The sequence below is a fragment of the Melitaea cinxia genome, chromosome Z (genome assembly GCF_905220565.1).
Source record: "Melitaea cinxia chromosome Z, ilMelCinx1.1, whole genome shotgun sequence".
NCBI classification, from domain to species: domain Eukaryota; kingdom Metazoa; phylum Arthropoda; class Insecta; order Lepidoptera; family Nymphalidae; genus Melitaea; species Melitaea cinxia.
The window spans coordinates 11793981-11820001 of NC_059424.1; the positions used below are offsets into that span (position 1 = coordinate 11793981).

The following is a 26021-nucleotide window of genomic DNA, read 5'->3' on the forward strand; positions in this document are numbered from 1 at the left end:
TATATGCGAAAATGCTGAATCTGAAGATTTTAGTCAATTATCGACAGATTATGCAAAAACACTTTTAGATTTATGTCATACTTTAGAAACTTTGCAACATGATGTTGTATCTCAATGTATTGATAGTGAAACTAATTTTGATATTAGCAGCAGTATCGCAAATATCGTTAAAAACCTTAAAAGTTGCATCCATCTTATAATCCAAGAGCAGCCTATAATAGAAGTTACCGACGATATGTCAACATTAGATGATATATCGGGTATAAAAACTACGGCAGATGTTTTATCCGGTGACGAATTTATGATAGCAACTACAAAAGAAAATGATAATGTTCTATTTGCCGAACGACAGTTATTACTAGCACCAGGTAACATTTTGCAAACACTGAAGGATTATATAGTCATATTACAAAATTCGGATGTGTTGAATGTCTTAAAACCAGTTGAATACCTTGAATATACTTCTTTGAAGTCACTGATAATCAGATTAGATGAAATATGTCCACAAATTGAAAGCATTTTGCATCCGATTACAATCGAGTCAAATCAAGAACAGATATGTTTTGCGAATTTTGATAAATTATTAGAAGTAATCCCTTTATTACAAGATATGCAGCAATGCCTGACAAATATTGATGTAAATACTATACAAGTCAAAAATGATCCTGCAGAAACGAATTCAGAAAAATTTAATTTCGTACAAGAAAATTTTCAAAATTTTAAAAGTCACTTAAATTATTGCATAGATATAATATTACCAGCCGTTGAAGTTGTTGATAATGTTGTAGACGTATCTACTAAAGTGGTAAGCTTACGACAATCGTGTCAAAAGTTACATAGCTCACTTTTAGAATTAGAAAAACCTATAGAACAAGATAAAGAAATAAATACAGATATTTCTAGGTTAAAGAAAACCACAGAGCTTTTCTTAAAAACAAGAATGCAACAAAATACTGCGCACATTAAACGGGCAATAGAAAATCTTTATGAGGCTGTAGTTTCTTTGGAAATTGCGTTAACTCAAATTGCAAATAATAGACCAGAATTATTATCAAAAGATAACATTTTCATACAATTTGTCCATGATGTCAAAAAAGATATTGTTGCTTTACAACAATGTAACTTTGTAAACTTAAGTAATTTAAACGTTTTAGAAAAGGATGTGGTGGTTGAAAAATCAAAAGTATATAAAGATTCTACTAATAAAGCAGATAATTTGATTCTACATTTAAAAGAATTAGTTACGCCTCTTGAAATCATTCATAATAAATTGATGGACGAGAAAAAAAATATTAATTTAGAATTATTACAAGAAACTTTTTATGAGAAAATTGATAAAGTTGACTTGGAATTAGTTAAAGGACAATTAAACAATATTAATGAAACTGTGAAAAAGTTTGAACAATATCTCAGTTTCGATGATATTTCTGTGAATGGCGATGATATAGATATGGTAACAAAATTGAACAATACCGCAAATGATATTTTAGGTTCTATCGAATACATGAAACTGACAGAAAGTATAAAAACAATTAGTCAACCTATTGTCATCATTAAAAATATATTAGATCGAATATTATTCGCGGAAAAAGTTGATGGAAAACAAACATTACTTAAAGGTATGATAATTAGTAAACCTACTTTGTTAAGATTTTACTCTATCATTATTTGTGTTTTTAAAATTTGTGAACTAATATACTTACGTAAGACCACGTAAGAGGCGATATAAAAATCAAAAACATATTTTTTTTTTTAATTTTTCATTAGCTAATTTTAAAGGGGTTCATATTAACGCTGTTACATGATTTAATAGAAAGCCGTATGATAATTACATATATCATATAGATAAGTCAACTGCCATGATATTTAGAAATTTAGGAAACACACATTATACAAAAATTCACATGCATATTCTCAAGGTGAATTCAATATTGCTTTAGAGGATCATCAACATCCTCAAGGTGAATTCAATATTGCTTTAGAGGATCATCAACATCATCAAAACACAAATAGATCCATTCTAGAGGCAAGCATACACGATGCCTTGCATATTACGTACAAACTCCAAAACCATGTATGGTCTCAATTTTTTTTCAGTTGCAGGAGGTGATATTTTCTCATGTTCGTTATTTTTTTAATATATATAAGTAGGCTGGCAAACAAGCGTACGGCTCACCTGATGGCATGCGATTACCGTAGCTTATAGACGTCTGCAACAGCAAATGCATCGCAGGAATGGTGTTGATTCAATCCCCAAATCACCTGAAGAGCTTTGGTCACCTTACTCAGCAACAGGATGTGTTTGTGTGACATTTTCTGCTGTTTCATATCTCAGCTGTTATCTTTTTTTGTCAATGAAAGCCTACAAAACCATAAAATATTTTTTCATTCAATTCATTCATAAATCATGCAATAAAGGGCAAAATTAATAAAAATGCAAATATTAATTTATTATTAAATTATGGTTTAAGTGACAAACCATTGCTTTGATCATTCGATATTATTCTTTATTGTGTACTCCTGTAGTAAAAATTTTAAATAAGAAAATTATATGCGCAATAATATACTTCGATACTTAGTTGTATTAAATCAATATAATATATTATATATATTACCCACATTAAACAGGCAATTATTTACTTTTGTAGAAAAAACAGAAAAGCTTTTGCAACATATGGACCATTATATTGAAATTATTGATATAGTCGAAGAAGTATCTGCAGAAATAAAATTAGAAGATTTGAAAGAAACAGCCAATATAGTACGGGAATTACAACAAAGTCTTATAAATACAAACCTAACTTCCGAAAACAGTATTAGAAAGGCTTCTGATGGAAAAATTCTGGAAGAGCAGGCAGAAATAGCACAACGATTACATAAAGCTCTGGTGTCAGTGCAAATACAGGCTTTAGAGAGTTCACGAAAGTTAGTATCTTCTGCTGATGAAGATATAAGACAAAAAATTATACAATTAGTGTCCGATTTACAAAACGATTTAATGGCATTAGCAAGTATGAACGTGATTACAGAAGAAATTTTAACAACCACTGCTTTTGAAAGTAATATTGAAGAACAAAACGCCAATCTCGTTTTAGAAAACAAAGATGAATTTAAAGAAATTGCAAAAGAAGAAATTTTGCTAGAGACGATACAACTAACTAAACATAATGAAGTGGATAGTGAATCAAAACTGTCACAGAGTACATATTCAAATACAAATGTACAATTAGACTCGTCAAGTCAATTAAGTGAGGTTGAAAAAGAAACATTTAGTGCGGGGTTAATTTTGGAAGAAGTTAAGTCAATTGAAGATAATCATTCGAAACCTGAAAAACTAGCTACAATCAATGGTAAAGATTTCAATTTTCATAAATATTAAATTAATTTATGTTAAAGAAATAATAACTTCTTAGTGTAGCTGTTAGATACCGGTGAATTTCAGTAACTGTAGAGTTTCAATAATTTGAAAAGTTTTTTATTTATGACTAGCGACCCGTCCCTGCTTCGCACGGGTGCAATGCTGATACTAAATATACTACAGAATGTCTTTATTTATAGTATGAAGCTAGCTTATAGCATGGTTATTAACATAATAACAACATTCAAATATGTGTCGTTAGATTACGCGTTGTTACAGAACGCGCTGAAGAAATAAAGGTTCACTACTCATTCTCCGTAGTTGATAGTGTGATAATATGTAGCCTATATGTTGATCCGACTTCTTAATAATATTCGTGCCAAATTTTAAGTTAATCCATGCAGTACTTTTTGAGTTTATCCCGGACATACATACAGATATACAGACAAACAGACAAAAAATCTAAAAACTATATTTTTGGCTTCGGTATCGATGTAGATCACACCCCAAGTATTCTTTTAAAAAAATATTCAATGTACAGTTTTGACTTTCCTGCCATTTTATTAAATGTATAGATTCTAATATTAAGAGTTATGGATTAAAATTAAGTTTAAGCTTCAAAGTTTAATTACAATTCATAAATAATATAAATAAAATAATTTTAGAACAAACTTTGTTAACATAAAAAAGGTTATAGTGAGCCTACCTTAAAAGATAGATATATGCTGTCGCGGACTTTTTTTTTAGAACTTTTAAAGAAGATCAATTCTGTCATACATGATTTTTGCGAAACTTTAACTGTGTTCACAGCGTACGCAGTGGAAGCTCTCAAATGGAAAAATGAACCCCCGATTTTAAAACATTCTTCATTAGTGTTACGCTCTTTTTAGTCTTAGGGTGATAATATATAGCCTATAACCTTCCTAGATAAATGGACTATATAACACTAAAAGAATTTTTCAAATCGGACCAATAGTTTCTGAGATTAGCGCGTTCAAACAAACAAACAAACAAACAAACTCTTCAGCTGTATAATATTAGTATAGATTTTTTATTAGTTTTACACTTATAACATTTTTTTACAGAGATCTTAGTTGAAAATCTTAATGAATACATTTCTGAAAATACTGTGGCAGTTATGAGCAAATTATCTCATACTTTGCAGTCTGAAAATTTTAACAAAACAGTTGAAATAGCCAAACAGCTATGGAACACAATTCTAAGTGAAACTGCTACATCAGGGAAAATTGATTTGACACAATCTTCTACAAAACAAGTCAAGTTGATATTAAGTTTGAATGAAGCTATTGTAATAACGTATCAGACAACTATTGAAGAAAGTCAAGAGTTAGAAAATAAAGTTGGAAGAGAGAAATTACAAAGTTTTAAAAACGTTGTTACTAATTTACGCAGTACACTTCAAGAAATAATTAATAATATTAAATCTTTACCATCCGTCAGTGAAAGTGATGATTTTAACGAAAGACATGAAGAAACGAACATTGCAAAGTTTGTTGAACAAATTCCTACAGAAGATTCTTCAAATGCTGAATCTTATCTAATTGAAACTATAAAAGACTTAAATTGTAATATTGCAAATAATAACTTACCAAAAGAAGTTACTAAAAGCTTAGAAACAAATCAAAATTTACTCAACTCTGAGGGTAATAATTGTTATAAAGATAAAAAAGCCGCAATAGATACTAAAGAACTATATGAAGAAAATAAAGATCTTACTATTGTTAGTTCGACAATAGATCAAAATATTTTGAAGTTTGATACAGAAATAGATATAAATAAAAGATTTATCACTAAAGGTATTATATTATATTTTGTAACAATAAATCGTATTAAAATTGTTGGTATTTGATACAAAATTTAAATATCACTATATGTTATCTCAAATCAAATTGGTTTATCTTCAATAAAATTGGTTTTATTAAAATTCAAGTTAAACAGAAAAATAAAAATTTTATTTATTATTATTTCACTATTATTTTTCAGAAAATCTGATCAACCATATAGGAGAATACTTTTGCGAACAAACAGTTAATGATCTATTATCTCTATTTAAAGTAGAAGACATACAACCGTCTATAGAGATTGCTCATCAGTTATATGACAGTTTTTCTGCAATTGAATCGGAAATTTCTAATATATCAACTAAACAATTAAAATTGGCCGTAATATTGGAAAAAACAGTAACGTCTCTGCTAGAGTCAACTGGTCGAGAAACAGAAGATATAAAAGCCCTTGCTGGAAAAAAAGAATTGCTAAAAACTAACATAGTCTTGAGTAATCTCCGCAATGATCTCAAAACGTTAATAGAGACTACATTAATTGATACTAATATAAGCATTTTGGATTTAGATGATCTCAAAGTGCATATAACAAGGGAACCTTTTAAATATGAAATAATTTGCAATAATATTTTGGGTACAATATCAGCAAATGAAACAATTTCAGAAAATATTAATGACAGAGAGGAATTGGAACTTCCAATATCGCATGCGACAGAAATAATCGATGATTCAAACGACGCTACTAAAACGGAAATCACTTCAGAAGAAATACATGATCAGAATTCAATGAAAGAAAAGAACAGAACAGATGAACTCAAAGAAAAGTTGCAAATAGGTAATTTTGTTTCTTACTAAAACTTCATATATGATATATGACACATATGGAACACTTTTATAAAAAAAAAATACTAATAAGTTTTATGCATAAGTTTTTCTACGGCATACAAACAAAATTGTCCTTAAGAGGCTCCCCCTTCTCAATGACCTTGAGCATTTAGACTTTGCCACACCCCACCCACCCGCACTTCACCTGATCAGTATCACGTAAAGGTTATTAAACTCGGCCATCTACCGGCTCTAGCTTATACTACTAGGACATGCGATTGATCCGTTTCCTAGACCAAGAGCTTGCGTACAAGTTGTGATCATCCATAATTATTATGTAATTTTCTTCTTGTCGTGTCGATCATTTAGGCTATAAAATTATATTAATTACTAGTTGTTACTTGTTGTTCAGTTCGCAGTTATAAGATAAATAAATTTCTAAAATAAAAGTAGCCTAAATTACTCCTTGCTATATCAGCTATCTGCCAGTGAAAGTCCCGTCAGAATCGGTCTAGCCGTTTCAGAGATTAGGCGGAACAAACAGACATACAAACAGACAAAAATTGTCAAAATGCTATTTTTGTGTATGTATCGTGTATACATCCATATGAATTTAGTAAAAAGCGGTTATTTTAATATTAAAAACAGCCGCTCCAATTTTGTTTGTATAGATATACTAAATTTATATTTTATTCTATTATCGGCTCGGTGAAGATCGACTTTAGGTTCGGATCTTAGACCACAAACTAAGCAGCTTTACATTTACACAGCTCAAAATTAATAATTTAAATTATTTTTTTATTTGAAGTAAATACAATTGCAAAATTTAACAGTAAGTCTGTCTGTCTGTTACATTTTCATGCCTATATTGGATTAAAAAAAGTAAATAGATTTGCGCGTAAGCAAGAGCAGCGTGCGATGGCGAGCGACACAAGTTCACCGTACAAAGGCCTCTAGCCGTCTGCCGCGAGCCGCCCGTCGCCCGGCAAATAACCAGAAATTATATTTTTACGATTTTCTAATAAAATACAACACTTAATAAAAAACCCTTCTGTAGAATTATTAAGTACAGGATTCTTAATTAATAAAAAAAATATTCACTATTGTAAGTAGTAAAATTAGAAATCCTATACGATTTTTGTACGCGAAAGGAGGTCCAGGTAAACAATTATTTCTCTTTATTTAGAGAGTTTTATAAAATTATCTTATAGTCACATTAATAAACTGAATCTGAGTTACAACATACATTTATTTGATATTTTTAACGTAACTTTAACGTATACTTTATAGCACATGAAAACGGCCGAATTTGTCTGGGATCCCCTTAAATTAAAAAATCAAAATGAAGTTAGTACTCGCTGTTTTTGCCAGTCAGTAAGTGTTAAATATATCCGAGATATATGTGCAGGTTTTATTGGTCTGGTCCAATGAAATTGGGAATGGCAATATGTCTGACATATTTTTTTTTCTACAAGTATATTGACAGTTTCAAAGTTCACATATAATTTGAGATTTAATTTTTGATATTTATTTTTGTTTTTTTTTTTTTTTTAATATTTGTACTAACTATTTGGTCCCTTAAAAAAAAAATATAAATTTGTACGTACATATTTATAGTATTGTTTTATTTTTACAGATTATTTTGGCGACGACAATTCAATAATCAAATTAGAAAATCTCTTAAAAGAAGTAAACGATATGATTGATATCTCTTGTGATGAAAATTTAGAAGCGATGCAGAATAGCTTTGATGAAGTACAAACAATTATAATGAAAATGAAGAGTGATATTGATGGAAATATAGGTGATGCAATAAACGAAACTCTAGAAGATCTAGAGTGTAATGTAAGAAGTGTTCAACTACAGATTATTGAAAACAGTCCACAAGCTCTATTAAAAGAAGCTTGTACAAATTTACAGATGCTTGTAGCACATGTAAGTGAAATAAATGAATTTAAAGAAATTGTAAGGCCCACGACAAATAAAGTAGCAAATGATGAGCTTAATGAATGTTCAAACGATGCTATGCAAACAATAGAAATAATTGAAAAAGTTTCATGTTTTAAAAATACTCAACATTTAGAACACATAATATCTAGTTTGAACCAAATAAAAGATTCTATAAAATCTTTAAGGTTAAAATTTTTAACTAATGCAGACACTTTAATTATGGAAGGAATTGAAATTGTTCAAAGTATCGATCAAGTAGAAGAAAAAATTTTTTGTTTAGAAAAAGATTTGGAATCTGCAAAAGACGTCGACCCTATAACACGGGATCATATAATATCAGCTGTACATTGTGTTTATGGAAGTATTTCAAATATGAGAGGGACTATTTCTAGTGTTCAAAAAAAATATATGTACGAAAATTATGGAAAGCCTTCAAGGTATTTTTTGACATCAATAAAAAATGTGAGGGAATTAGTAAAAAACGAAAAAACATCAACTCATTGGAAACAATTTTCACAATCCTTGCGTAAAGTTCTTAATCATTTTGAAGATATTAAATTTTATATTAATTTTGACAAAACAGCAAGATTACCAGGCGATGCAGCTTTTACAAAAGTTATTTTAGGTGAATTAGTTTCTGTACTTTCTAGGGAAGTGTTAGAAAGTGTGTGTAATTTAGATACAGAAGTAATCGAAAATGTTCATGATTGTGTAAAACATATTAATAGAAAATTAAGCGATATAGAACCTTATACAACAATAGAGGTTAAGGAAAAAATTCCTATTTTTAAGGATTTATCTATAATTATTTTGGAGTTAACAAAAGTTATTATTGAATGTATACAAAATGAAATGATGATAAAAAAAGATGAAGATAAAACGGGAAGTGACTTAATTCCATCACAAACGGCCCCTTACAAAGAGGATGTAAATGGAGGAGAAGACGACAAAAATACAATAATAAATGAAGTTGTCAATGTTGAATTTAGACAAACTTTACCAGAAATAATAATAAAAAATGAAGAAACCAGTAACGGAGAAGATGTGATAACTAAACAGAGTGTACCTCAAGGTATGTTAACAGTAGATGAAATTATGAGCACAACACTAAAAGAGGAAATTAAAAATGCTAGTATTCAACAGCATCAAGTAGAAAGCAAATTTTTACAATCAGATGAAAATCAAAAAATGCTTGCGAACATGAATTTAGAAAACAAATGCATTATTCAAACAGAAGGAATACCATTAGAGGAAGATTCTTGCTCAAAAAGTTATATGAAAACCGAAGAAAATTATACCGATAGTACAAATATCAAAGAAAAAACTAAAATTGACTCGCCTGAAACTATCAATGAGATAGAGGTCAGTGAAGTAAATCAGGAAAAGGTTTGTGACAGTGAATATCTTTTACACAAAAAAACTAAGGAACAATTAAATGATGACCAAAGTCTGCCTGAATTTGTTTCAATAGATAATAATGACGAGCTTGGTAAAAAAGTTGATATTAAAACTCAGCAGCAGGAAAAGAAACAAATCGAAAATAGTAAAGTATGTGATAAGAACGAAAAATATGTCAACGCAGATGACGAGAAAAACAAAGAACTATCGGAAACGAAAGAGATTGAAGAAAATGTTTATAAAAAACAAGAACAGCAACAAGAAAAAGACACTGTATTGAGTATTGAAAGAAAAGTTGAAGAATTAGTTGATCCTTCTATAGAAAATGAAAATACGCAAGAGAGTAAGCCAATTGAACTGCGCGATATGTATGAAAAAAATGGGGAAGGGGGAATTATCGTAAATGTTGAAGAAAAGAAAGAATTCATAAAGTCATTAGAAATAAAAGAAAATATAGATGAGATAGAGGTCAGTGAAGTAAATCAGGAAAAGGTTTGTGACAGTGAATATCTTTTACACAAAAACACTAAGGAACAATTAAATGATGACCAAACTCTGCCTGAATTTGTTTCAATAGATAATAATGACGAGCTTGGTAAAAAAGTTGATATCAAAATTCAGCAGCAGGAAAAGAAACAAATCGAAAATAGTAAAGTATGTGATAAAAACGAAAAATATGTCAACGCAGATGACGAGAAAAACAAAGAACTATCTGAAACGAAAGAGGTTGAAGAAAATGTTTATAAAAAACAAGAACAGCAACACAAAAAAGACACTGTATTGAGTATTGAAAGAAAAGTTGAAGAATTAGTTGATCCTTCTATAGAAAATGAAAATACGCAAGAGAGTAAGCCAATTGAACTGCGCGATATGTATGAAAAAAATGAGGAAGGGGGAATTATCGTAAATAATATAGAAATCACTACAGGTATTGAGGAACACTTTAACAAAGAGTTCGAAAAACAAGAGCAAGAGTGTAAAGAAACTCTATCGCCAATTGAAAGTACGGCCGAAAAATCTTTAGAAAGCTCAGGCATGCCAGGTGAAAAGTATAAGCCACAGAAATTAGAACAACCTAAAGAAAGCAAAAATTGTGATGAAAATGAAAAAGTTATCGTTGCACAGGGCAAGGAAAAAAAAGAATCTTTAAAAGTAATGGAAACAAAAGAGAATGAAGAGAGTACTGGTAATAAAGTTCGGCCTAAACAAGAATATGAGGTACAGGAAAATCAGCAAAGGCAAACTATTTCAACTATTGAAAGTACAGTTGCGGAATCAGTTCAACCTTTTATGGAAAATACAGACATGCTGGTAAAGAAATCAAAACTTCAGGCAATAACGCAAGTTGAAGAAGTTACAATGTGTGTAAGCCACAGTGATGAAAAACGAGTTACAAAAGAGGATGAAGAAAAGAAAGAAGAGATGGAAATAAAAGTGTATTATGAGAGTAGTCCTGGTCAGAGCAACGTGAAGACGTTCGAATTTAAGGAATGTCAAGAACAAGAACACCAACAAAAAGTAACTTTATTTGCAGAAGAAAGTACGGTTAAAGAACTAATAAATACTTGTGTGGAAAATATAGACATGCCAACCAATAAATCAAATCTTCGAGGAACGATACAAATTGAAGAGAGCGAAATATATGCTGATAGTGAAGGCCAATTCACCAACAATGGTGAGGAAAAGAAAGATTCTTTAAAAGGAACTGAAATAAAAGAGGATAAAGCACAGATAGAAACAGAAAATAAATGTAGGGTTACAGAATCTGTAAATAGTTCAGATAAAAATATAGATATCTTAAAGGAGAAGTCAATACCTCAGAAAATAGAACAAGTTGAAGACATTAAGATATGTAATGATAGTGTAAAAGAAATCATAGCTAATATCGAAGACAAGGAAGACTCCATAAAAGTATCGGAAATAAAAGAGCATGAAAAGAGTAGTACTAGAGAGGGGGTACAATTTGAAAATGAGTTTGAGAAACAGGAACAAAAATACGAAGAAACTGTATCAAATATTGACAGTACACTTGAAGAAGCAGTAACTACTTCTAAAACAAATACAGTCCTTCCGGCTGAAAAATGCGAACCCCAGGAAACGATGCAGATTAAAGATAGCGAAATATGTAATAGCAGTGTAAGTAAAGTCAATGTAAATGTTGAGGAAAAGGAGAAGTCCACAGAAGTATTAGAAACAAAAGAGTACGAAGAGAGTAGTACTGATAAATACGATAAATTTAAGAAAGAATTCAAGGATCACGAACAAAAAGAAACTGTATCGAATATTAAAACTACTCTTGAGGAATCAGAGAAAACATCTTTGAATAATAAAGATGTTGGCATATTTAATATATCTAAACATCAGGAAAAGGAGCAAGTCAAAGAGAGCAAAGTTTGTGATAATAGTGAAAAACAAATAATTGTAAATATTGAGGAAAAGGAAAGGTCCACAACAGAATTCGGGAAAAAAGAATATGAAGAGTGCAATATTGGAAACAATGATCAACTTAAGAAAGAATTTAAGGATAAGGAACAACAAGAAAAAGAAACTGTATCGACCATTGAAAGTATGCCTAAAAAATCAGTAGATACTGTTTTGGAAAATAAAGATATACTTGTTGATAAATCTACACCACATGAAATAGAACAAATCAAAGAAAACAAAATATGTGACAATAGCAAAAAACAAGTCATAGTAAGTCTCGATAAAAATGAGAAGTCCATAAATGTAATGGAGACAAAAGAATATGAAGAGAGTACAGTTGGCAAAGAGGATCAAGTAAAGGATCAGGAACAACAACAAAAAGAAACTATTTTGACTTCTGAAAGTATGGTTGCAGAATCTGTCAACATTTTTGCACAAAGTAAAGATGTGCCTTTAGACAACTCAGTAACTGAAAATGATAACAAAAACTTCAAAGAAGAAGTTATGGATAACCTTGTATCTTTTGATGACATAACAAACAAAATGTATGCTGAATTAGAGGTTAAAGAAAATAAAAGTGACTTTTCGAATGATGAAATAATAAACGATCTCATTAAAGAAATTAAAACAGAAATCACAACACATGAAGTAGCTAATGAAGAAAAATCGTCTTGTAGTCCAGAACACTACTCTGAGAACTTAACTGGTTCAATAAAATTAGAAATAGCAACTGAAACACAGTTAGATGAAATACTGACGAAATGTGATACTTTAGATTTACAAATTCAACAAGAGGAAAAACATTATGATAAGGTTATAATTAAACCAAAACCAGAAACGAAAATCTCAGGAAAAGAAGATGACGCAGATAATTTTGGAGTTAATACAACAGTGTCGTACAATAATGAATCTATCAAAGAATCAGTTGCACAAAAAGAAGTAACCGAAACAGATATAGATGAATTAATTAATGAAATAACTAAAGTTGATTTATTTGATACAAAACAAGAAGATATGCTTCTGATACAAGATGTTGAATCAAAAAATACAAATGAACATATAACACAGCAGGGTCACATCGATATTCTCGATTCAAATCAACTTATTCAGAAAGAGATTAATCAAGATGCTTATAAAGAAGAAGATGACAAACACCTAATAATGAATAAAAATATTTCTGTCCATAAACCATTAAAATTCGAAGGCAATAATAATATTTGCAGTGACGAAACTTTAATTCTAGAAGCAAATAATAATGATTTATTACTATTATCAGGACAAAATACTAAAACTGATTCTTATGATATTAAGAAAAACACAGAAAAAACACTTAAAACACAAATTGACAACAAAATAAGCATTGAGCATATTGATAATGGACAAACGCGAAAACAAAAAAATAATGAAAAAGAAATTGAAAAGGAAGTTGAAGCGAAAATCGAAGAAGATAAACTGATCATAGAAGAAGCACAATATTCTAAAACAGAAAATTTAATAGAAGAAAAACATGTAGGACATAGTGACATAGAAGAAAAATTGAAAGAAAATATAGGAAAAATCGTAATACAAACCATAACTGAATTAGGAGGAATAGAGAAAGAAATTTCAGTCTTAAATAACCCTATCAAAAAAGAAGAAAATGCAGAAATCAAAATAGAAAGAGATTCATTTAGCGACGTGCTTAGTGATTTTTCTGTAACAGAAACTATTAGTAAAATCGCCTACAAAAGCCAAGACGACTTAAAAGGTTCAAAGAATAATCTGGAAGAATCTTGTGGCGAAAAAATAGAAACAGAAAAAGACAAAGAAACTAAATGCCTTGAATTTAAAGATAACATCGGCCAACTTGTAGCAAAAAGTAGCAATACAAAAGAATATTCCGAAACAAATTTTGAAAACAAGACAGAAAATGTTAAAAATGTTGAAAATAATTTAGATAATATAGTAAATGATTTCAATAAAACATCAATAAGTACGACACAAAACATAAAAATTCTTGGAAACCAAGACAGTAAAAAACAATTAATCGTAGCAACAGCTGAAAAAGAAGGGGAGAATATAGATAATATAAATATAGATAAAAAACAAAAAACTCTCATTACAAACAATGAAGATTCTGAAGGTGAAGTAAATAGATGTCGTGAAGTTGGTAATAGTTATATATCTAAGGAAGAGGTCAGTCAAATTCTACAAAGGCAAGAAAAAAATATTGAAGAAATTGAAAACTTAAAGCACCCTGAAGTAGCTAATGATACTCATTTATTAGAAAAGGTACAAGAGGTAGAAAAGGATTTAAGTAATGAAAAAAACAGAGAACAACTCCAAACAATTATTCAAGAAAATCCTAACAAAAAAGAAGAATCTAAAGAGCAAATCCAAGAGGAGAAGAAAAACCCCGAGAATAAAATGCAGAGACAAAGAAGGCGTTCTAAAAAATTACTTGACTCTTCCAAACCAGAAGTGCAAAATGAAAAATTAGAAAAAAAACCACAAGAAACGAACGAAAAAAATATGCTAGTTCAAGACAAAAATATAGAAATGATAAATTTTACTGACCCGAATATTGGTCCTTATTGTACCAAGCCCGACGACGCCAATGTTCTCTTCAATAAAGACGATAAACAAAATCAGGATAATCATAAGAATATAGAACAGAAAGAACAAACAACGACAGTTTTACAAAAAAATAAATTAGAAATTAAAGAAACGAAACCTAAATTTCTTTATGAGAAAGAAGCTGAAAGGGATGGAAACATAAATGTAACAAACGATTTGGCTAGGCAATTAAATGAAAAAGAGAGTGTTGAAACAAGTAAAAATAAAAAAGAGATTCTTTTGATCAAGAAGAAAGAAAGTGACAAAATAAACCCAGAAGAAAAAGAAATAGAAGATGAAAAGTTGGAGGAACTTAACGATTACGATATTTCTGAACAGTTAAAAAACAAAACATCACCTATACTAAAAGATATTCGTAAGGGTCAAATGGCAAATGAGCAAACAGAAAAAATAACGAATACTATTATCGCAGATAATACATTAACAGATTTTGAATCAGAATTTTCTAGGCCATCAGGATACTTACCAAAAGCGTATTGTGTAGACGATACCATGTCACAAATACAAATAACTAACAATAAAGCTCAAACTATATACAAAGTCCAGACACTACGTCACGATTTGCAATTGAGATATTCTATCCCACCACCTATAGTGCAAGCATCAGACATCATAGAAGGGCGATCTCAAATAAAAGAAAAAACAAAGGCCGCAAGTGAATGTAGAAGTACATTGTCAGAAAAACGAAGTAGTTCGTCTCGAGATGTTAAAAGGAAGCCAGTATTCTCCACATTCTTAACAGACCGTACGGCAGTAGAAAGTTCTCGTGTAAAATTAACTTGCACTGTTTTAACATCTACAGAGCCAAAAGTTACTTGGTATAAAAATGGAGTACAATTAGAAAATAAACATAAGTTTAGAAGTAAGTTTGTCGATGGCTTGATAACTTTAGAAATACTTAATGCCTTACCAAGCGATTCAGGGGAGTATAGTTGCTGTGTTGAAAACAAAAATGGTTCAATAATGTCATCTGCTAATTTAAAAGTATATCCAAGTTTTGAAGCTTCTCCTATACCACCAACATTTACCAGATCAATACGTGGTATGTATTTTCAATTATTATATATAAGATAATTGTTATAATTTCTATTAGATTTTTTTTTGTGATTTATTGTCTTTTCGTAGATACTTATCATTTAGCTGAAAATGAATTAATACTAGAATGCCGAATTCGAGGACAACCTCTTCCAACTATAACATGGCTCAAAAATGACAAACCCATTTTAAGTGAGCGTTATCAAGCTCATTACTTAGCTGATGGTGTTTGTAGATTGACGATTAGTAACCCTACTACGGAAGATTCAGGAAAATATACCTGTAAAGCTGAAAGCTCTGTGTGGTCCGATAAAATTACGCATGATGTTTTCTTTACTGGTAAATTTTTAATTTACTTTTCATTAATCGTGTAATTTGTAATTATTTTACGTTATTATAAATTTAATGGAATAATTTTGTAGGTAAAAAAGGCCGTTCAAGTCCTGGTCTCGAATCACGTCGTCCGCATTTTACAAACGTCCTTTCAGATCACAAAGTTGTTACGGGTGGTACAATTGGATTACAAGTAGAAATAAGAGGATCGCCTACTAGAGTAGAATGGTTGCGAGAAGGACATTCCGTGACGGAATTGTACAGAAATGCACAAACATACGTTGATCGTGATCTATATACGCTAGCCCTTCCAGACGTAACAGAGAAAGAGTCCGGCTTATATACTTGTAGGGCATATAGTAATCAAGGCAATGTTGATATGAACGCGTCTATAACTGTCGTTCAACCTAACCAGTATGAAGGAAAACCAGCAACGATTGTTAGTCGTCCAGAAAAGGATGTAATAATTTCAGTCGGTGAAGATTTAAATATTTCATTTAGAGTACATGGAGATCCTAAAGCTAAAGGTACAATTTGTCTTAGTTATATGGTTCGTTGAATTACGAGGATATTTTAATATAAAATGCTAACATAATTTTATTGCAGTTTTCTTTATGAAGGGTATACGAGATTTAACAAATAGCCAAAGAGTTTGTAAAATGACATCTGATGATTATGTTAAGTTTACTTTAAAAAGGACTGTTGTTTCTGACGCTGGTACATATTGTATTTACGTGAGAAATGCTTACGGTTGTGACAGAGCTTTTGTAACAGTTGTTGTAAGTACCAGTATTTAAATCGAGGCTTTTGGTTTTTTGAGTTAAATTATATTATTTTATCCAAAAGTGCATTAAAAGGAATTTTAAAGTTTCTTATCACATTATTATAAAAATTTTATTCCTAAACAAATTACACAATAAAAACATCTTCGATTTTACATTTTTAGATTAGACAACGAGCCTCTTCTGAAAATCTTATATCGGATTGGACTTATCCGATGGACGATTTGGCAATTTCATCTTTAGACCGAAACTATAAATGTAAGTTGTTACAAGATCCAATTTTGATTAAAAATTTATAATGCTAAATAGTTAATAACATCTTCAATAACTTCATTCTGACTATTTTTAAATTTTTATTTTTATTTATATATGTATATAAAACAGAATGTTTGTCTGTATATCCTTTATAGAATCGTAAACAATGTGCAATTGGATCATGTCATGATCTTCAGCAAAGTGTTATGCATGAGCCCATAAAGGTTTCTGAGCTGGTACGAACAAAAAAAAAGCGTAGCAACGCTCGCAGGGTACAGCTGTTAACTTCTTCTTAACGTATTATCTACGAATAAATGTATTATTATGATTTTTTAATAGGATTTTTACTCTTTTTATGTCTAACTAGCAGTAAGTCCTGCGTGCGTTGTTACGCTTTTTTTTATTTATTTTTTGGTCCTACTAGTTGTACCTACGTGTGTATAAGTGAAAAGTAGATTATGTTGTTGATTAAAAAAGTTTTTATTAAATATCTGAAATAGGATATTCCAGTTACTAAAAGTACTGTTACCATAGCTTTTTTGTATATTTATTGATTAAGACGTATTATTTAGTACTATTGAAAGAATTTTTTTTGTTCTTCCACAAATACTAGAAATAAAAAAAAAATGCCAAAAGGGTCAAACCGAGTTTTAGTAGCGCTTAACAACACTTATAGTGATAATGAGCGAGTACAACGTTCGTGCAAAAAACAAAATCAAAAAACTGAGCAGTAAATCGAAATAAATTAAATAAAAGGTTACGATCGTTTAAACTTCTCGCATTTGACAGTGTCCAAGATAGGACAACTTCTGTCAGGTTAGCTGGTATTTAGTGAATGTAACAATATAAACATATATATCATGCAAATAAATGTAAAACGTATGCTGAAAATCAAAAAATCAAATATTACTTTACTCAAGGAGTTAGGCTTTAAAAGCATTTTTGAATCGTCATTTTACAAATCATAATAATATTAGTTATTTATAAATTATTTATGGTTAATGTCAAGCTATCACCGATTCGTAAGAAGAATCGGCTAGAAACTCTACTCCGTCTTTTAGAAAACCATTAACCATTATAAATTTAATCATTAAACCACACACGTATCAATATTATTAATATAATGTTGAGAACTCTATTGATGATTTGTGTTTTTAGCTGTTCCTGATCGAATTCCAAGTGAACCTAGTGTTGTTCATGGTGGAAATAATTGGGTTTCTCTTGCTTGGCCAAAATCTGATCATCAGTCAAGAGCTCCTATTCTGGCCTATAAAGTAGAAAGTTGGCTTCTTGGAAAAGAAGGTGGAGCTCGTTGGATAGAATTAGGTATCACACCGCGCAACTCATTTGATGTTTTTAACCTAAAACATGGTGAAGAATACCATTTTAGAGTTACACCAAGGAATCGTTATGGTTGGGGCGAATCAGTACAAACATCGGTTCCAATTGGTATAGGCTTAGCAGGAGATAGACCAGAATTTGTTGAAATTTTACCTGGTCAATTAAAAGTGCTTGTTGGTGAGAAAGCGATTCTTCATTGTAGCTTCACGGGGAAACCGATACCTGAAATAGTATGGATGAAAAATGGGCATGAAATTGAAGAAGAACCGGGAAGGGTAATCATAGAAATGAATAATTTTCATACTTCCTTACGAATTGAAGAAATAAAGATAGACGATGAAGGAAGATATAGCTGTGAAGCAACCAACGTACACGGCCGTTCTTCTACTTATGCAAGAATGGCAGTTATTACAGATCGACAAATTTGGGAAGCCGACGCTAAATTGAAAAGGCATGTACGAAAATCTATACATATAAATAAAATTGGAGTGTTGTTTGTAATAATAAAATAACCGCTTTTTACGAAATGCATATGCTTGTATACACGGTACATATACCAAAATAACAATTTTTACAATTTTTGTCTGTTTACCTGTTTGTTCCGGCTAATCACTGAAACAGCTGGGCCGATTTTGACGGGACTTTCACTAGCTGATGTAATAAGAAGTAACTTATGCTACTTTTATTTTAGAAATTTATTTATTTTATAACTCTGCGAACTGAACAGTAACTTTTTTGTTAAATTCCATACGGGCGAAGTCGCGGGCACAACTAGCAGTTTAACAAAAAAGGTTAAGTTCAAATAAATATGAATACATTTTTTGTTATTTATTTATAGAGAAAGATCAGCAGGTATTGATGGAGAATATCCGCCTCAATTTACAATGCGTTTGAGAGATCGACGAGTTCAAGCGACTTACCCAGTTCGTCTTACATGTCAAGTAGTTGGAAACCCACCTCCTCTTGTGAAATGGTTTAAGAATGAAGAAGAAGTTACTATCGAAGGTAATTAATATTAACAAAGTCACAATATGTTTAATTTTTTACATTATAAATAAAACACTTTCTTGGAAAACATATAAAAGAGAGATAAACGGTACAGTCTTTTCAAAGTTCCTTGAAATTAAATGAAAAATAACGTGCCTACGTAATAAGAGTACTTGATTTAAATACTAGGGTAGCCATACTGGGGATTTTGTAAGAGACTCGAGCGTGTCAGAATAACATAGTAGGTAGGGCTTTTCACCTTGTTAAGTACCCCAACCATACTTTAGCTCTTTATATATCGACCGCTGATATGAAGAACATTGTATCTTATTTTGTTAAGTTTTCAGGAGAGCGTTTTACAATTTAGTACCATTTAAAAAATGGCCAAGTGCTATTATATATAAAGTGGCATACGTACATGAAATAAATTGTTCTACTATTAATTGGTTAGGTTTCATTTCATTTCATCTTATTAAATTTCATTTTCATTTCATATCAATAAAAAACTTCTACCGAAGACTTGGCTGTACGGGCATAGTTCCCTTTGCCTACCAGAATGGGTGAAGAAAAAAAAACTCTGCTTATATTCTACGGTTGGCGCCATTTTATTTATTAAATTATTAAATTGCTTCATTTTTTCGCAACTGTATTAAAAATAGTCGTTCAGTACACGTGCGGAACCGTCATTGCAACTTGTTCCGACTGTCAACCCTCGTCTTCGGCTGCGCCTCAGCTCGGGTAGACATTTGTCGGAACTCTTTGCAATGACAGCCTTTCCACACTTGTAATGAAATATACTATTTTTACCTTCAGTATGTCGGTAATGAAATAGTTACAATGCTCTTTATATAAGGTGTCGATATATAGTGTCGAATATCTAGGGCAACTAAGATTAGGGGGTCTTCCATTAATCACTTTTTGTTTTTTAGCTACTTTTTAATCCTCTAGGTAGGTCACCATCACCTTGGTGATGTGTGGTGAGGTTTTTAAGCTAATATACTAAAATTCGGGTGTATTTTTTCTCCTGGCATTATTTTTTCTGAACCCCTTGATTAATAAACGATCCCTTAGTAAAAAAAATATTTTTATAAAAACTCGAACGGGTCAGATTATTGTGATATACAGGCGTTTCATCTGGATATTCTCGTCGTATTTATCCAAAATCTGACAGTTACGTGGAGTAAATTTCTCAATCTGTTAGTAACGACAATAACCGGCAGATAATATTTTTCCGTTATCAAAAACACGTAGGGCACATATACTATTAATATCTGATGCGCCCGAGTAACTATTCCCTTGTGACTGACTACACATTCTCCCCACAGTCGAAGGGGCATACATATATAGTTTTTTTTATCGTCTAATCTTCACAATTCAGTAGGTTGCCACGACACTCGAGTAAAAATTCGTATTTAGCTTTTTGACCTACACTACTATTAGAAGGAATACATTTATTAGGTGACACTTGAGTTAAATTAAAGTTTTGTTGCAGGACGCTACACTGCATCCCAAGATGAATGTTTTTATACGTTGGAGATAGCTCCTACTACATTAGAAGATGGCGGAGTATATGAAGCAATGGCTAGGAATAGCTGCGGTGCGGTCAGTTGCCGTTGTAACCTTGTGGTTGACAAAGGCATTAGAGCCTACATAGCTCCTGAATTTTGCTGTGGTCTTGAACCACTATATCGTTTGAGTGAAGGTCAGTTTGAAGAAAAAGTTTTGAAAACTATAATCTTGCGTAAAAATATACGTACTTACCTACTAGGTGCAGAAATAAAAATTAATCGCCGAAATATATGACGCACATAACTTACGAAGGACTGCACATTATTATCAAAAAACAGTTTTTATAAAAGAAAATTAAAATAAGATTAGAATTCTCGTGAATATAGAATATTCACGAGAAAAAAGGGTGGTATGAAGTACTAACTAGTTTTATAATATTTGTAATTATAAGAAAGTTTATGTCACATATAAATAGATCTTTAAAAATTCAAGTATATTTGTAAGATATTCTTATATTTGAATAATTTATAATTACAGGAGAAGAACTGCGAATTTCAGCTATCGTTGAAGCTTACCCTTCAGTCGGTGTGACGTGGTATCGCGATGGAGTGAGATTAAGACCAAGTCGTAGAGCAATTATGACTTTAGATCGTGATGGCCAAATAGAACTAGCACTCGCTTCTGTAACTGGACGTGATGCTGGTGTTTACACATGTACGGCATCTAACGAAGTAGGAATGGCTTCCACGTCTGGCAAAGTAGAAGTAGTATCTGGAGAATATGTTATAGAAAAAACATCAGCGCCTCCAATTCTTATTTGTTCAGACATGCCGTAAGTTTTACAGGTTTATTAAATAAAATGTTTTCATTATATAATAATATTCATTGATATAACTTATCTTCTTATATATAAAATTCTCGTGTCACAATGCTACGTACCATAATGCTTCTAAACGGCTGGACCGATTTTATGAAATTTTGTGTGCATATCTGGTAGTTCTGAGGATTAGCCAATATCTATTTTTCTCACCCCTAATTTATAAGAGGGGGGATTAAGGGGGTAATAACATATATAGCAAAACAACGTTTGCGGGGTCAGCTAGTTATTATTAGATAATAATATTAATTGACATAATATTAATTGATATTAATTGAATTTATAGTTATTCAAAGGAGCCAATGTTTATAAGGAAGCCCAGATCTAGTGAAGCTCGAGAAGGAGATACAGTAATTATTGAATGTGAAGTAACCGGTGATCCCAAGCCTGATGTTTATTGGTTAAGAGATTTCTTAAAGGTATAATGATTTAAAATACATCTATATTTTTTAATCATATAAACACTGATGCACTTCTTGTCGATATTGTTATCTTACTTCTTAACTATTTGTAACTTGCAGCCTGATTATTACCGAGATTCGAGCCATTTCAAGCGCATTGGTGCAGGACCAGCTTATCGATTTGAGATTCCGCATGCTAAACTCGACTACACTGGTGCATATTCCATAGTGGCTAAGAATATTCACGGTGAAACAAAGGCGATTATATCGCTACAAATATTAGCTAAAGGTTAGTTTAAAATTTTAATTTTCGACAATACTCTCTAAAGATATACTTTTTTCTGTGCAGTACTGTAAAATAATATATAGTCTAAGACCTCGCTGCAAAATCATTAGGTTCATCATGTAGATAATGAAACTCTTATTTCTATAAAGCTTTATGAATATTCATGAAGGCACTTTTCGTCTTACGAGTGGTGTTTCGTGATAGCTCTCTTTCACTTTATCTTTGATACTTGATTGCTAGCAACCCTTATTTCCGGTCATTTTCTCACAGGCATGTGTATGGCATATCATCATATAAAAAACGTAAAGCTTTAATATATATATACACATATATATATATATATATACATATATACATACATACATATATATATATATATATATATATATATATATATATATATATATAGAATCGTAAACTATGGATTTGATCAAGTTGTGATCTTCAACAAAGTATTGTGCATGAGCCCACACAGGTTTCTGAGTTGGTACGGCCAAAAATAATATTTAAAAAATTAAAAAAAAAAGCGTAGTAACGCGCACGTCGTACAGCTAGTTTGATATAAAAACATGAGTATACGTTCTGAACTTAAAAATACAACAAATTATTATCTGTTTACAACAAATTATCATCTGGCTATTATTTAAGTAGTTGGGGGCGAGCGGGCTTCAGTACCCATGGATTTTTAAATTGAACGTGACTAATACTTTATTTAATCAAGAAGTGAAAATATTTATTTTTGAAAATTATTTAAAATCATTTTAACTAAATATATTTGTGGGCACTTTTTCACTGGCACACCATTAACAAAGTATTTGCCTATTCCTAAAGGTTTGTAGAAATTAGAGTTTAATTACCTACTTGATGAACGTAATGATTTTGCAGCGGGATCTTAGACTAATAAGAACATAAACTTTATTACAATGTTATCAATTTTCAACATATTTACAGATCTATCTTGTGGTGATGATGTTCATAACATTAAATACGGGTAAGCTTTCCAATTTTAAAGTCTAGCAAAGTTAGTTTTGTGTAACTTTTAAACATAATATTAATGTAAAATAATATAATTCTTAAAAATATTTCCTTAAAGCTTTTTTATATTGTTTTTAGACGAGTTGAAGTTATTCCACGGTTCGATAAAGATTTGACAGATTTGCTTTGCTATGATGGGGACGCTGTAGAGTTTGAGTGTAGTGTGACGGGAAATCCCGATCCAGAGATTAGATGGCTTCACTACAATGAGGTACATTTTTTTTTGTTTCATTTTGTTGTATGTTTAAACTTTACTGCCACGTGTACGTCTGTATGTAATTTTGTCACATTTTTTTTTACCAGAATGTCCCAGAATGTTCTTATTTTGAAACAACATATGACGAAGGTATTGCAAGGCTTAAAATAAAACAAGTTACTGCTGAAGATGAAGGCACATACACTTGTGAAGCATCCAACTGCTTGGGCAAAGCATCTTCAAGTGCCTGCTTAGTCGTTTACCGTAAGTTTATAGTAAATTAGTAGCAAAGGGCTGTAAGGCATCAATTGCAGGCCGAGATATTTAGGCGCACGAGCGCAGCGAGGGCGCCTATAGTTCCAGGGTCCAATTGATGCTTACACCCGAGCTAACTATTCTGTTTTACATCTCGATTGTGAGGTAAGTAGAAAAAAACCGGCATTACAAGAATAAAACATTTTATTTGTTGAAATTTATAGTGAAATGAGAACAATTTTCAAATTTTAAGGACAGGTGTTTTTTGGGTATGTTAATAGTTTGAGATTGTGATATTTGTTGGTCATGGACAAAATCTGACGGGATGAAGATTTCTTCAGCAGAAGTTGATGGTTGCGGATCATCTCTTAGCAAAGCGAACTCTTTGCTCATTGGGCTGAATGCATGATGTGTATTGCCAATATGATGGTTAGATGTACGCGAACTTTTTGAAAGAAAGAAGTGGTTTTTTTTAAATTACTTACCGCCCTAGGGCTTTTCTAGTTACATTATTACCCTAGAGCGCTAATTAGTCACCTACAAGCCCCATTTGGAGGTAATAAAAACCTACTTACCGAACATGAGAGATGTAAAAAATATAAATAATATTCGTAAAAATTGGTTAGACGGAATAAAATGTAGTTTTTAGTACTCCATAGCCTACAAAAAGTTTAAGATTTTTTGCAGAAACATACAGTTATTAGATTTTTATTCAAACAGACTTTTATTAAAAATGCAATCTTATTGAGATGGGGCACAGCAGGGCTATATCCTGCTCAAAAATTCTGGGGTAATATCTGCAACCTTATCGAGGATCATAGCTCAGTAATACTGCTCTCAAAAGGTGTTGTATTCCTGTGGTGAGTAAGGTGGGCAGAGTTCCTAGGGAAGGTCGGAGGTAAGGTCAGCTACGCGCTTACAATGCTTTTAGTGTTGCATGCCTCTATAGGCAACGGTAAGAGCCTACCATTAGGTGGGCCGTAAGTTTGTTTGCTGATCTAGTCATATAAAAAAAATCTAAAGTAAGTTTTATTTTTAGATTTATTTGCTATCTTTCGTTTTTTATCATAAGAAATTTCTATATTCATACTTATACTACAGCCCCCGGCGAACCCAACACATTGAGCACGCGTCTGCGGCGGCCGCCCGCACTCCTCTCCGCTGCCTCAACGCCGCGCTCCACACCACGCACTACTCCTGCGAGGTCGATGTCACGAACACCTGGTACGTATTTCTTTATAACACGTTAGTCCTGTCACAAAATATTAATTATCATGTACTTTTACCCAGAGTCTACACAGTTATAGATTAGTATAAATTAAAGTATTATACGTTGTTATAAATTGAGATCGAGCCGGATAAGCTATCTTCGATTTGAAGTGCATCGTCACTGTTGCGCATAATATCGGTACATTCTGACATTTTCATTTTATCTGGTGTTAAAAGGCAAAATATAAGCGTATATAATAGGGGCGACAACTTAAAAAAAAGTTATAACTACTCATCACCTTCGATCAGGTTACGACAATTTTAGACACAGGATTTAACAACGAACAATAACAATGAATTTCTATAGAAGTTAGAAGCTACCTTTTTCACCCGCTTTTGTGTGTGGAATATGACACTTTTGCGCAAAATTATTATTTTTTCAATGAAGGAGTACAATTTACAGAAATAGACAGGTTTTTAATGATTAATTATGTCATATTTAATATACATAAATACTACGGCTAAACCAAGAAGGTAAAATAATATTTATATTCACCTATTAGAAGTAGTTTTTCACTGATATATAATATGATTTAACCTAATATTTTGTTTTATTGTTCAATAACCATTTCTATTCGTAGGTCCAGAACCGAGACGTCTGTGCAGCCCATCTCGTGAAATCGCTCCAAAATTCTACACTTATCCATTTAATCGCGTTGCTGAAGAAGGCGATACGGTTGTGTTCCAGTGCGCTGTTAAAGGTCTTCCACCGCCATGGGCCACGTGGGACAAAGATGGTATCATTATAACACCATCAGCAAGAATTACTATTAAAGAAAAAGATGAAATGTTTAGGATTTTAGAAATTGAACAAGTTACCATAGAAGATGTAGGCTTATACAGAATATCGTTAGAAAACGATTACGGAAGAGCGGAAGCTTCAGCAAGACTTGAAGTAATTACGCAAAAAGGGAAATTCTACGGTAGTACACGATCGTATAGTGTATCTCCAAGGAAAACCTTACCATACAGAAGACGTACGCCTTCTTTTTCTAAACAAGACTGATAGCCAACTTTGAAATTATAAAAAGTGAATTCGTTACTTATAATGGAAAATCGATGATGCTGAAAATATTTAAATAAGTAG

General features: G+C 31.4%; 1 protein-coding gene across 1 annotated transcript in view; it reads left to right on the forward strand.

The window, feature by feature from the left end:
• The window catches only part of LOC123668360 (titin homolog), a 45204-nt gene extending 19183 nt beyond the window's left edge, over positions 1-26021 (forward strand). The window contains exons 11-30 of the mRNA XM_045602097.1: positions 1155-1619; positions 2649-3350; positions 4444-5175; positions 5363-5995; positions 7622-15415; positions 15499-15747; positions 15831-16268; positions 16348-16520; positions 16688-16781; positions 17937-18570; positions 18958-19124; positions 20599-20808; positions 21153-21447; positions 21779-21911; positions 22014-22182; positions 23131-23170; positions 23293-23425; positions 23518-23674; positions 24767-24889; positions 25516-26021. Of these exons, the coding sequence (XP_045458053.1) occupies positions 1155-1619; positions 2649-3350; positions 4444-5175; positions 5363-5995; positions 7622-15415; positions 15499-15747; positions 15831-16268; positions 16348-16520; positions 16688-16781; positions 17937-18570; positions 18958-19124; positions 20599-20808; positions 21153-21447; positions 21779-21911; positions 22014-22182; positions 23131-23170; positions 23293-23425; positions 23518-23674; positions 24767-24889; positions 25516-25940 (13766 nt within the window). The 3' untranslated portion in view covers positions 25941-26021. The remainder of the gene's footprint in view (positions 1-1154; positions 1620-2648; positions 3351-4443; positions 5176-5362; positions 5996-7621; positions 15416-15498; positions 15748-15830; positions 16269-16347; positions 16521-16687; positions 16782-17936; positions 18571-18957; positions 19125-20598; positions 20809-21152; positions 21448-21778; positions 21912-22013; positions 22183-23130; positions 23171-23292; positions 23426-23517; positions 23675-24766; positions 24890-25515) is intronic.